The 12563-nt window shown below is 33.1% G+C and overlaps 1 protein-coding gene across 1 annotated transcript; it reads right to left on the bottom strand.

The window, feature by feature from the left end:
• Nucleotides 1-1698: 1698 nt before the first annotated feature.
• Nucleotides 1699-9300, bottom strand: Osi20 (DUF1676 domain-containing protein Osi20). Its single transcript, XM_088270213.1, has 3 exons — nt 8809-9300; nt 4553-4738; nt 1699-3100 (listed from the first exon to the last, which is right to left on the bottom strand). The coding sequence occupies exons 1-3, from the start codon at nt 9206-9208 to the stop codon at nt 2817-2819; spliced, it is 870 nt and encodes a 289-aa protein (XP_088126339.1). The 5' UTR covers nt 9209-9300; the 3' UTR covers nt 1699-2816.
• Nucleotides 9301-12563: the final 3263 nt, after the last annotated feature.

The raw sequence follows: 12563 nt of genomic DNA, 5'->3' as shown, positions 1-12563 counted from the left end.
TTGGTTCATCTATATAGAACTTCCAAGAATTTGAGTAGTGTGGTTGTCAATAATGGGTAGAATTGGTGAATGTTACACGTGTGTAAACTGATCACTTAACCAGCCTATGACGGTCGTAAGCCCCGTAAATGCCCAGACTTCCATATTCTTCTTCATCTTTGATGAGATGTCAAAAAATAATATGAAAGGATGAATTTGACTAAATGCAGTCGAAACGCAATGTCTCAGATGAATATGCCACAAAACGTATGATAGATGTTCGAATGATGAATTGTATAAGGAAAGAATGCAACGCTGAGATAAGCATTATACATTTATAATTTAAGTTTTACTTGGTAAATACCACTGTTTCTTAAAATCTATTGTGACACGTGTTTTGATGTATTCCGGATCATTTTCAAACAAGTATAACTTAAATTAAATATGGATAGATATTACCATGAAGTGACTGCCGAATCCATTAATGAAATAAGCATTACTGATAAAAAGAAAGGTGTGTTGAGATGGTTTGGACATGTGGAATGAATGAGTGAAGAAAGAAAAGTAAAACAAATTTATGAGGCAAATGTATTTTGAAACAGAAAGACCAAGAAAAATTTGGCATGATCAAGTATTTTAAATACTTGGGTGTGGTCAGGTCAGGAGTCGGAATAATAGGCGGATACATATGAGGAGATGCATAAATGTAGAAGAGGCGAAGATTATGTGCAAGACAGAGTAATGTGACATTTTAGTCTGTCTGCCCTACTCCTGTGGAAAGCGGCATGGGGTTAGTTAATTATTATTAAAAAAATTACTTTATAAATTACAAATATTTGGACACACTCAAAATGTTGTAAATAAATTAACTGATCAAATTATAATTATATTCAAGCTAAGTGATCACTTAAACCAGCTTATTACGGTCGTAAGCCCCGCAAATGCCCAGACTTCCATAACCTTCATTATCTTTGTTGAGATTTCAAAAATAATATAAAAAAATCAGTTTAAATAAATAAAATAATTTATTAAATATTTCCAAACACATAATCATACGTCAGTGTATTCACTGCACTAAGAAATAAGGAAACACACAGAAAAATTTTAAGAAACAGGTTTTTTTACACTTTATAATTTAGTATACATTAATGTCTATGTACAAAGGTATAAATTCTTAGTAAGCGCGCTGTAAGGTCCAAAACTTCAAGAACTTATAAATAAAATTTTGTACAGGTAAGTATGTAATAAATTAATAAATTATAGTCTTTTCAGAAAAATCCTTTTTTCTGAAAAGACTACACAAAACAACAATGGATTTTTTAAGACGTCATAAAAAGTTTGACAAAGAATTACAAATAGGGTACTACCACTTTATTATGATAATGGAAAAAAAAAATATAAAAAAATATATCAAACATTTTAAAACTTTCCCTAAGATGTATATATCGCTCACTCCTTTCAAGAATGTCATAAATCAAAAATCGTCAATTTTCAGTTGTGCACGTTTTCGGAATGCCCAGAAAATGTACTATGCCCCAACAAAAGAGACAGATTTTTAACTTAGTATTTACCCGCTACAGGGCAGAAAGTGTTGTTTTTGCATTTTTAAGAAAAAATATTGTTTAATAATTTTTTTAAATATACTAAATATTTTTCAAATGGTGAAAGAACCTTCAGGCTTTACCTAAAAAGATCTGTTGCACAGTAAAAAGTTCAATAAGTGGCTTGATATTTATTTTTAATACATTGTATTATATTTTTAAACTTTAAAAACGTTCTCCTGAGAAATCAAGTTTTTTGATTTATGACGTTCTTGAAAGGAGTGAGCGATATGATGTCACGCAATGTTTTAAAGTGATATTTAAACATACTTTTGCTGATCAATAACCACTTTTATCACTAAAAACATTTTCAGACTCGAAAATATTTTTAGAGAGAAGGATCTAAATTCGACGTTAAAAGTTGACTAGGGCAATGGAAAGTCCATATGAAAAATCTTTTAAGCTGATCACCCTTTGTATTCTACGTTTATCCATTAAAATCATCCATAATCTCTCCGCAAATTACTGTTCCTCTGGATTATGTGTGCTTAAAATCAATGTAAACTCAATTTGTTGCGTTATGTTCAACGAAATTGATGATAAGCGGTATTGTATAAGCCGTTATTCGATGTTAGGTAATTCAAAATAAAAAATTTCTACTTTCTTGGCTTTCCAATATTTTTCATAAAAATTTCTTTTTTGTTTGTCTTTTTAAAAAACAAATAATTTCCTTGTAACCCGTATTTGACCACCTTCGTAGTGTAGTGGCCAGTCTATTTGGCTACCATGCTGGAGGTCCCGGGTTCGATTCCCAGGGGGGTCAAAATAAATATGGGTGATTTTCACTCATGTTTATTTAATATCACCCTGGACTGGCACAAGAAGCGCAGGGCTGATCACCTTGCATTCATGCAATTAACGATCAAGATAAGACTGCGTCGCTACGATGCAGTGCCCTATGCACCATTGGGTGCAGATGAGGGTTAAAAGAAGAAAGAAAGAACAAACTTTGTTAAACAATTGGGGTCTCATATTATTTTGAGTTGTTACAACATACTGTATGTTGAGATGTCAAATAATAATATGGAAAATAACTCCTATTATTGGAGATAATCCAGATTTGCGAACAAGTATTTGGACACACTCAAAATGTTGTTAATTGGGGTCTCAGTTTATCCAAACAAATTACAGTGATAATACCCTTTGAACCATATTAAGTACGTTATATTTGTCGTAGAAGCATGTCTCTACACTTATGGGTGAACAAGCTTTTTCATGGTGACGATTTGGTCGGTTTTAGTACGTGCTGGATCCGCTAGCTGTCGCTATGCTGACGGAAGGAGCAGACGGGCTGTAGCTTGACGAGGAAGACGAAGATCCGGTGTTTCCGGGGTAGTAGGCGCTGTAGGCTGAGTTCTGGGCCGTGTCCCACACCCTGGCGTAGGGGCCGTTGCTGGAGGGCTCCCAGTGGGGGCTGTAGCTGTCTGGAGCTGCTGAGGACGCGGGGGCAGCCGGGCCGTACGCGGTGGAGGGCGCTGTCGGCTCTGGGGCTGGCGTCATGGCCATCGCCATCGGCATACCTGGGAATAGAAAAATACAATTTTGTGAGTGATCAGCGAATGCGGATAATCATAATCAAAGACCATTTTTTTGCTTTCTATTAACACATTTCGGATGGGTGTTTTTTATGCTTGCGTACCACTGGCGATGAGATTTGATAATTATGTATTTGATAGTTAAGACCTTAGCAAAGAGATTGGTACATAATATTCATATAAAAACATTAAATATGTAATTCCTTCTCTTCTGACTTTGAAATGAGACCGGCGCAGAAGGTAAAAATACCCTTCCCGTCCTTAAGCATCAATCGACCGAATGGGTAGAAATACCTTTCCCGTCCATAGTGTGCTAACAACCTTACATATAAAAATATTGGTTTGATATTGTTACAAAAATTATTTCACTACAATTTATTGACTAGACATTTATACTCATAAAATAACTTATACTAATTACGCTGTACTTTTCCAAAAGACATTAAGCTCTCGTACTTGGAGAGGGAATCACACCAAATATTTATTTCCTCTAATCAAAGGTGCATAGGGCACTGCATCATATTGACCCAGTGTTATCTTGACCATTTCTTACACGAAGGCAAGTTGATCACACTTCAGGGTAATATCAATTAATATTATTGTTTAAAATCATCAGTATTTATTTTTACTCCCTCTGGGAATCAGAATCAAATCTGGGAGGCAGAAAAATATTTATTTACTGTACTTAATTAAGGATAAGAATACAATATTTTTTGTTTGGTTTGTTTTTGCATTAAAGTATGTTTTTTTTATTTCACATGTATGGTTTGGTATAGGAGGCATTTATATATTTTAAAAAAATATCCTTGAGATGTTATTAAAATATTTAATTCCAATATGTTGGAATTTTATTTTGGAAAGTTTTCTAAATTTTTTTATGATTAATGAATTTAGAATCTAAAGGATGTACTTTTTTTAAGGTTCACACTTTTATCATTTGATATCAAATTTGAGTCTTCGAGATAGAATAAGAAACGCCAGGATCAGGGAAATATGCGAAATCGAAGATGTCGTTAGGTGGGGAAGGCAACGTAGGAGACAATGGTATGCGCATGTGAGGAGAATGGAACCATCCAGACTTCCCCACATCGCACTGTATGGCAACCCCATCGTAGATGACTCCCGGACAGACCACCAAAAAGATGGGCTATATAGCTGGGAATCGACATTGCAGGAAGCTAATCCCTCTTAAGAACAGGCCACAAGGCCTACAAAAAGATGATGAAAAAGAAGAAGAAGATATCAAATTGAATGTGGAGTCCTAACTTCTCTACCTAACTATATCGGTTGAGCTGACCAGAAACCTAATAAAAAGTTCTTAAACTCATTTTAATTTGTCTTTCTATTTCGGTGACCACCTAAGGCCTGTCGTACACGAGCGCTATGTGGATGCAGCTTTACATAAATGAATCGCAAAGATTTCTAGTAGATACTTACCTCCCTTCTTCAAGAGTTGCGCTACCAAGAATCCAACCACCAGCAGGATGGCCACCTTGCTGAGGATCAGAGCCTTCATGGCCTTGAGACCGATGAGAGCCACGAAGATGGGCATCAAGAGCTTCATCTTCAGCTTGAAGAGCAGCAGGATCGGGAGCAGCAGCTTCTTCTTGAGGAGTCCTCTGGCTAAAACGAAAACACAATGATCCAACTACATATGTTTCTCAACACCAAGAAGTCTATTGAGATGGCAATTTAAAAGTCTTGTCATTATTATGAGAGAAACGTGTAAAGAAAGTCTATTTATTGATTTGGCGTTTAATTTGTAGAACTCCATTTTAATTTATGTATTGATTTTAAATCAAACACAGATTTTTGAGTCTACTAAGTTGTATTTTACTAACAAAAACACATAAAATATTAAAATTGTGACAATTGCTTCGCCTTGTTAGGGCATTATCAAACGAATATCATTCGTTTGATAATACCCTAACAAAACGAAACTAGACCCAAAAATCTGTGTTTGATTTATAATTAATACATAAAAGAAAGTCTACACATTATTTTTTGATATCTCAATATAGATGAAAAAGAATATGGATGTCTGGGTATTTACAGGGCTTATGACCGTGATAGGCTGGTTTAAGTAATTACTTTACACACGTGTAACATTCACCAATTCTACCCATGATTGACACCATACTACTCAAATTTTTTAACTTTTACATATATCGCTCACTCCTTTCAAGAACGTCATAAATCAAAAAACTTGATTTCTCAGGAGAACGCATTTAAAGTTTAAAAATATAATACAATGTATTAAAAACAAATATCAAGCCACTTATTGAAATTTTTACTGTGCAATACATCTTTTTAGGTAAAACCTGAATGTTTTTTTGCCATTTGAAAAATATTTAATGTATTTAAAAAAATAATTAAACAATACCTTTTCTTCAAAATGCAAAAACAACATTTTCTGCCCTGTGGCGGGTAAATATTAAGTTAAAAATATGCCTCTTTTGCTGGGATATAGTACATTTTCTGGTCATTCCGAAAACATGCACAACTGAAAATTGACGATTTTTGATTTATGACGTTCTTGAAAGGAGTGAGCGATATGTACATATAAGTATATATATTGTTCAAATTCGAAACATATTGTTTGAATCGACCAGAATTTCACTGGAGACATCTATGGTGAAAAATTAAAAAAAAACAACTCCTAATTTGAGATAATCCAGATTTGTGAACAAGTATTTGGACACTCTCAAAATGTTGTAATTATAGAGAAACATGTAAAGAAAATCGATGGACTTTTTTCGGAAAACATGTTACGAATATTGCATACAACAAGGCGTTAAAGATTTTTTCCCCTCTTATTAGAACAATACGTTCCATACATTGTGCTATTGAGTAGTACTGTTTTTTTTAAACTAAATAGATTAATATTTAAATAAATCGCTATGAAAAACAATAAATTAAAAACATTATATACACGATAGTCTGGATATATATACTGATAAATTTATAAACTTTATAAAATAAAACAACTTTGTTTTAACCACTTTTTATTTTGTTGACGTATTCATTGCGCAATGCTCAATAAAAGCAACATTTAGGAGTTTTTTCCCCCGTTTTTTCAATCATATTTTCATATGGTGTACGGAGTGCGTGGAAGTTTTTAGTATCGTAAGGGAAGGGTAATTAAGTAATATCGATAACCTAACTATGAGTATTTCAATATTTAAGAATTAGCACATAAACCCTGACGATGATAAGGTTCTTGTCGAAACCGGTTGGATAAAGAGTACCAATAAAAAGTGGTTAAAACAAAGTTGTTTTATTTTATAAAGTTTATAGAATATGTCACAATGTATCTGTGAAAAACATTCAAGAAATATTGAATTTATATTTTTTTGTTAGAATATATAAAAAACTGTTAAGAGTTTTGTATTTTTTACATGAATTAAAATGGAAAAATTCAATCTAAAAATTTTAAAAAATCTCAACACGTATTTTTACTGCGTAAATAACACCGCCTTCAACTGTATTGAATATTTTATTGGTTTGAAATGTTTTTGTTTGTGTGTACTTAAAATTAAATTATGAATAACCCGCAAATCCTCTATTATTGGAGGCTAATTCGCAGATATGACGAGAGAGATAGATGGCAAGTAACTTAGTGTACCTGAAATCCTGAAATTTTAACAAAGTGAATGATGCAATAAAATTAGTTGTTCAAACAAAGGCCTAACAGCGGAAGCTAAATTATCAGTGCACAACGGGGTCCTAGTACCAACCCTAGTGTATGGAAACGAAGCATGAAGTTAGCAAAAGAAGGATGAAAATAAACTGAATGCTGCTAATATGCAATCACTCGAAAATCACTGTAAAACATTCGAAGGGTAAAATAAAAAAATAATTGAAGATCGAGATAACAATTATCGAAATAACTAAGAAATCAATTGTATATTTTACTTGATTATATCAATAATTCTTATCATTTTTATCTCAGTAGAGATGGTTTGGACACGTGGAACGAATGAGAGAAAAAAGAATGGTAAACAAAATAAAGGCGAATGTGCTTGGAAATAGTAGTAAAGGAACACCGAGGAAAACTTGGCATGGTTAAGTTATTCAAATACTTGAAAGTGTTATTGTCAGATATATGGTCAAGATTCGGAATAAGACAAAGAATGTACCATAATAATAATAATAAACCATATCCGCTCCCTAGGTGGAGCATATGGAGTCCACAAACTGTCTCCAGGCTTTTCTGTCTTTTCTCAGAATGTACCATAAGCTAAGCAAAATGGTGTGGCATTATATCCTCTCTGTCTACACGTGTGATGTGAATTTACCAAGTTTAGTTTTTGACTGATTTTTTATTGACCGCTTAATGGTCTCTGTCTACAATGTGATGTGAATTTACCAAGTTTAGTTTTTGTATGATTTTTTATTGACCGCTTAATGGTCACGTTGTCACTAATATCTGACTACAAAGAACAATTAATTTTACAGGTCGGAATGCTCTACTGATTTGCTTACATTAGAAATTCATTGGCCGATGTCCCTTTTATGGACAGTGAATGTTAATATGACTAAAGAAAGTGTGATATAGAATGCGATATCATTAATTCAAGTCAGGAACTTCGGGAAATTGAATTGAAATACTTAGGATGATACATTGGGAAAAAAATCAGGTTATACATACGAGTACATTGTTTTATACATCTAATAAAATTTGACATAGTTTTGGGCGGTATCGTATATAAAAATTACTGTAATGGAGTAAGTGAAAATAATAATTTTGTAAGTGAAAATTTAGTTTTCTCCCTAATAATTTTTTATTATTTTTTATTTAGCAGTCATCCAGTGAAATAAGTTTCTGCCAGTGTTAAGTCTTATTTTTGTTTAAAAAAATGAATATAAGAATATTTAATAATTAAAATAAATAACATAAACAAATCATAACATTTAGAGTGTGTCCCGAACACTTGAATTTCTCCACCTAGGAGTTATTTTTTACATCACAATGGTGCATAGGGCACTGCATGAAAATGATGCTATGTTAATTTCGTTGTTTATTATAATGAAGGGAAGATGATCGGCTCTGCGCTTCAGGTGATGTTAAAAAAATTGATTGATAATTTACTAATACGAGTATTTATTTAGACCCTCTTATTTTTCAAAACTGGCTGGCTAATAATCCCTGTCCCTTTATTTTTATTAAATAAATTTAAAAAAATCCTTAGATAAAAGACATTTTTTTTGTAAAATAAAAAAAAGACTAACCACACAGTAAATGTTAAAATTTAAAATGATATTAATTTTGCGTTTATCGTAATTAGATTATAGACCGTAGGTGTGTAAAATGTTCAATCTACTCGTATTTGTATGAATTACGTAGAATTACAGCAGTTTAATTGAAATGACTATTTCATTCTCAAAAAAGTGGAAAAAACAACAATTACGTTTTTTCAAAAAAAAATATGTACATTGTATCCGTAAGGTAAAAAATGGAGTGTCTGAGTAAAAATGTTTTCAATAATTAATATAACACTGTATTAATGCGATGCCTTATGCATCATTACCTCAGATAATTTTCGATGTGATTTTACATTTTTTCTGAGACTTATTTTTAGATTTGATTTGAATCGCGTCCAATAGAGATCTGTACAAGTCTAAGAGGGAGAGTTTTGTTCAATATTGGACACAAAAAGAAAGCTAAAGTAAGTTAATAATAACTCTCAAACCTTCAGAAGTCGCATCATCGCTGGCGTCTTCCTCGGGGAAGTCCACATCCACTCCTCTATCGGCCCTGTAGCTAACTTCCGCCTTCTGGAAGATGAATTCGGGCAGCCTCAGCTTGAACTCGTTGCTGCTCAGGATCCTTCCCATCCTGTCGAAGATGACTTTGTCGATGTTCTCGCTTGCGAACGCGCGCGAAGACTGTTCGCTGTATCCCAAGACATTGTCCAGATAGGTGAGTACCTTGACTTTCAAGCATTCAGTAGTGGATGGAGCTCCAAAGCACTCGTCGATGATTGAAGAAAGAAGCTCATCTCCACTATTGATCCTAGCAATATCATTACTGACACCCCTTCCTTCACACGCTACGATCGCGACCACCAAAACACAGATGAAACTCTTCATCTTTATACTATTATTATAACTTTTTAACTTATCAATAATTGTGACTGGTCATGTGGTGGTGTAGCTCGTTCAACAGTTGGCGCTCAAGTGGTGTTCGAGATACGTGGGATGGGTTTATATATGCCGTGGTAAAATGTAGCGGTGTGATGCAGATCGCATACTGATTGACCGCGAGGGATATTTGACCGCACGTGCCACTGGTGTATTTGGTAGTGAGGCTCCTTAAATACGCATTAAGCTTTATACTTGCAGCGAGGATGTAAGCAAGTAGATCGCAGGAACTGCGAGTCCAGTTCCGGTATTGGGGCGCCGCGCGACGCCGATTTTCGCGGGAATGAATGTTCAGACATGTAAATGCGTCGGCGTCGAGACGCGGTCTCGCATAGACACAAATAAAATATTTCTTGAATGTTTTCAGCAGATACTTTGTGGCAAATTTTATAAACTTTATAAAATTCAATAACTTAGTTTTAACAACTTTTTAAAAAGTGATTAAAACTAAATTATTTAATTTTATAAAGTTTAAAAAAATAAAATCTTCCTTTAAATAAAACTACTTTGCTTTTAACCACTCTTGTTTTTCGTATTTTTGGTAAGTAACTTGGTATTTCCACCAGAACTTTGTAATCTTCAGAGATTATATATTATGGAAATGTATTATACATATATGATGAATAGTATATATCCATCTCTGAAGATGACAAAGTTATTTATCGAAACCAGTTAAAGAAAAGTACCGAAAATAAAATTAATTTAAAAAAAAGTTAAAATAAAAAAAAAGTGTTATCAGCAGATACACTATATGCCATAGTGTATCTGCAAAAAATATTCAATAAAAAACAAACAAATTACGGGTTTTAAGATAAAACATTATTTCATACACAATATTTTGATAATCATTATTTTATTCACAGTAGTTTCCAAATCTTTGCTATATAATCTAGGTTTTTTCAGTTGAACTGACTGATTAACTATTACGCTGGTTCTCCCAGGGGTAGCCAGAGAGAATAGAACTCCACACTGATCTGTCTTTGCAAACAATCTTCGCCTCGTCCAAATTCATGCGTCTCTCCAAATTCAGGCTCTTAATTATAAAGTATTTGAAATACTTGATCATGTCAAGTTATTCTTTGATCTTCCTCCACTTCTACTACCAGCAACATTGGCTTCATAAATTAGTTTCACTATTCTTTCTTCACTCATTGAAATCAAATTTCCAAAACACCTCAACACACCTTTTTTAGTTTTATCGATAATGCTTCTCAGCTTTGCATTCATACCTTTAAGTAGTTATTTTTATTGACATCTCAATAAAGATGAAGAAAAATATGGAAGTCTGGGTATTTACAGGGCTTACGATACGTCACATGTGAATTCTCGGCACCATCTAACTCACATACATTTCATGAAGGTCTCTGCTAAATAAAAAGCTTCCTCAACTCAACCATAGATGGTATGGAGAACTTAAATATGAATAAACGTGTCAATTAAAGAACGCATATAACTTATGAAATTTAAGTAGGGTAGTTGTCAATCGTGGGTAAAGTAGTGAATTAAAACAAGTATATAAAGGATCACTTTTCTCAGTCTATGACAGGTCGCAAACTTTGTAAAAATACTCAGACTACCATATTATTATAATTTATATTTGAAGCACTAACTTTGTGCTTTTCCATTTTATAGTTAAAACGTAACTTATTATTTTTTGACATCTCATCAAAGACGAAGAAGAATATGGAAGTCTGGGGATTTACGGGGCTGACGACCGTCATAGGCTGGTTTAAGTGATCACTTTACACACGTGTAACATTTTATGAACACACTCAAAATGTTGTAAAATGTAACTTTGTTTTAAAATCACTGTAAATTTTAAATACTATTTATAGTGATTTTAAAACAAAGTTACATTTTAATAAGTTATACCATATTATTCTTCGTCTACGTTTGGATGCAAATATTATTTTTTGTTTTCTCTCTATTATGTATAAGGTAATGTATTGTTAGACAAAAACAATGTTTGCGCTTACGTAATAACTATATATATTTATATAATTCGTCACAATTATAAAATATGGTATTTTAATGAATATTTGAAAGATATTTGTACAAATTTTTTTTGTTGTTAAAAGCTTGACATGAAACGAGTTCCGGGACTTTATTTGTTTTAAGGAAGTCCGGTATATACATATGTATACACACACTAAAATAAACATTACATGAACAAAAAGAGGTTTGAAAATTTCAATTCCATATACGAATTTAACTGAGGCTAATACACTAAGAGGTACGTACGTTTTAGAGTGGCTCTTTATTGTTTGAAAGTGAAAAACGCATAACGATATGATATTATTCCGCGTTTCCATATTGAGCAATAGTGGTCGTATGAAAACTTTCATCGAGCTTTAATGATTTATATCCTGTTTCCAATTCATTCCTTGCCTACTAATTATCTAAATATTTTGCAAGGACGTGAGAAACTTAGTTAATGGTTAAAATGTCAACTCACTTCACGATCGATGCGATGGAGCGTCTTCGATTCCCGGTGCAGACTGAAAATTTGAATAATAAGAGTTCGCTAACCATTTAATAGGAAATCAGAAATAGTAAATACCACGTTGTCGTAAAATCAATAGTTATATAATAGATAACAACAGTAACGACGAAATCCTGACAACCTAAAAATTATTAACACGAAAAGTCATAAAGTCATTAATTTATTGTAACTGCTGACAGTTGGTAGAATTCCATATTGAATTGTTGGGTAATATATCCAAAATTAAACATGGTTTATTGGATTGAATTCTACATTTATTTATGTATATGTTAATACGTGACGCGTCAAACACGCACGAGTGTTTGATAATGTCCTAAGAAGACGAAACGCGTCAAACATCAAACACTAGTGCGTGTTTGACACGTATTAACATATACCTAAATAAATGTAGAATTCAAAGAAACCTTGTTTATTTTGGATATATTACCCAACTTATAATTAACGTGATTAATTTTGCGCCATCCTGTACATAATAGGCAAACATAATATTCTTAGACAACTAATGAATATAAAAAAATCATAGATAATGCATGTGCCATGATCGTCTTATCTCTCACCACGTGTCGGCACGTATGACGAGACACATCACTCAAAAAATTGACACAATTAATTCGGTTTAGACATTGAATAGCGGCTTTATTTCGGTTAGGAGGTTTCAGTGGCAAATTCCGTGGCCAGATATAGAGTTATTTTACGCAGGACCTCAACTCGCGATACGCATATTAATCATCGATCATAACGCACACATATCATTGTCCATATTTTGTCCTACTCCATAGTGTAGTGATCACCACATTCGCC

The sequence above is a fragment of the Brachycentrus maculatus genome, unplaced genomic scaffold (assembly GCF_059751285.1).
Source record: "Brachycentrus maculatus isolate JH-2025_06_01 unplaced genomic scaffold, ASM5975128v1 h1tg000374l, whole genome shotgun sequence".
In the NCBI taxonomy this organism is placed as follows: domain Eukaryota; kingdom Metazoa; phylum Arthropoda; class Insecta; order Trichoptera; family Brachycentridae; genus Brachycentrus; species Brachycentrus maculatus.
The sequence above is the reverse complement of the archived record's forward strand: the minus strand, read 5'-3'. Positions and strand labels throughout refer to the sequence as shown.

What these genes read in the sequence shown, in the direction of transcription:
- Osi20 (XM_088270213.1), bottom strand. Translation starts at nt 9,208, where the DNA reads ATGAAGAGTTTCATCTGTGTTTTGGTGGTCGCGATCGTAGCGTGTGAA. An exon ending in CGATGATGCGACTTCTGAAG is followed by an intron (nt 4,739 to 8,808) that starts GTTTGAGAGTTA and finishes TTTTCGTTTTAG; the next exon opens with CCAGAGGACTCCTCAAGAAG. An exon ending in GCAACTCTTGAAGAAGGGAG is followed by an intron (nt 3,101 to 4,552) that starts GTAAGTATCTAC and finishes TTCTATTCCCAG; the next exon opens with GTATGCCGATGGCGATGGCC.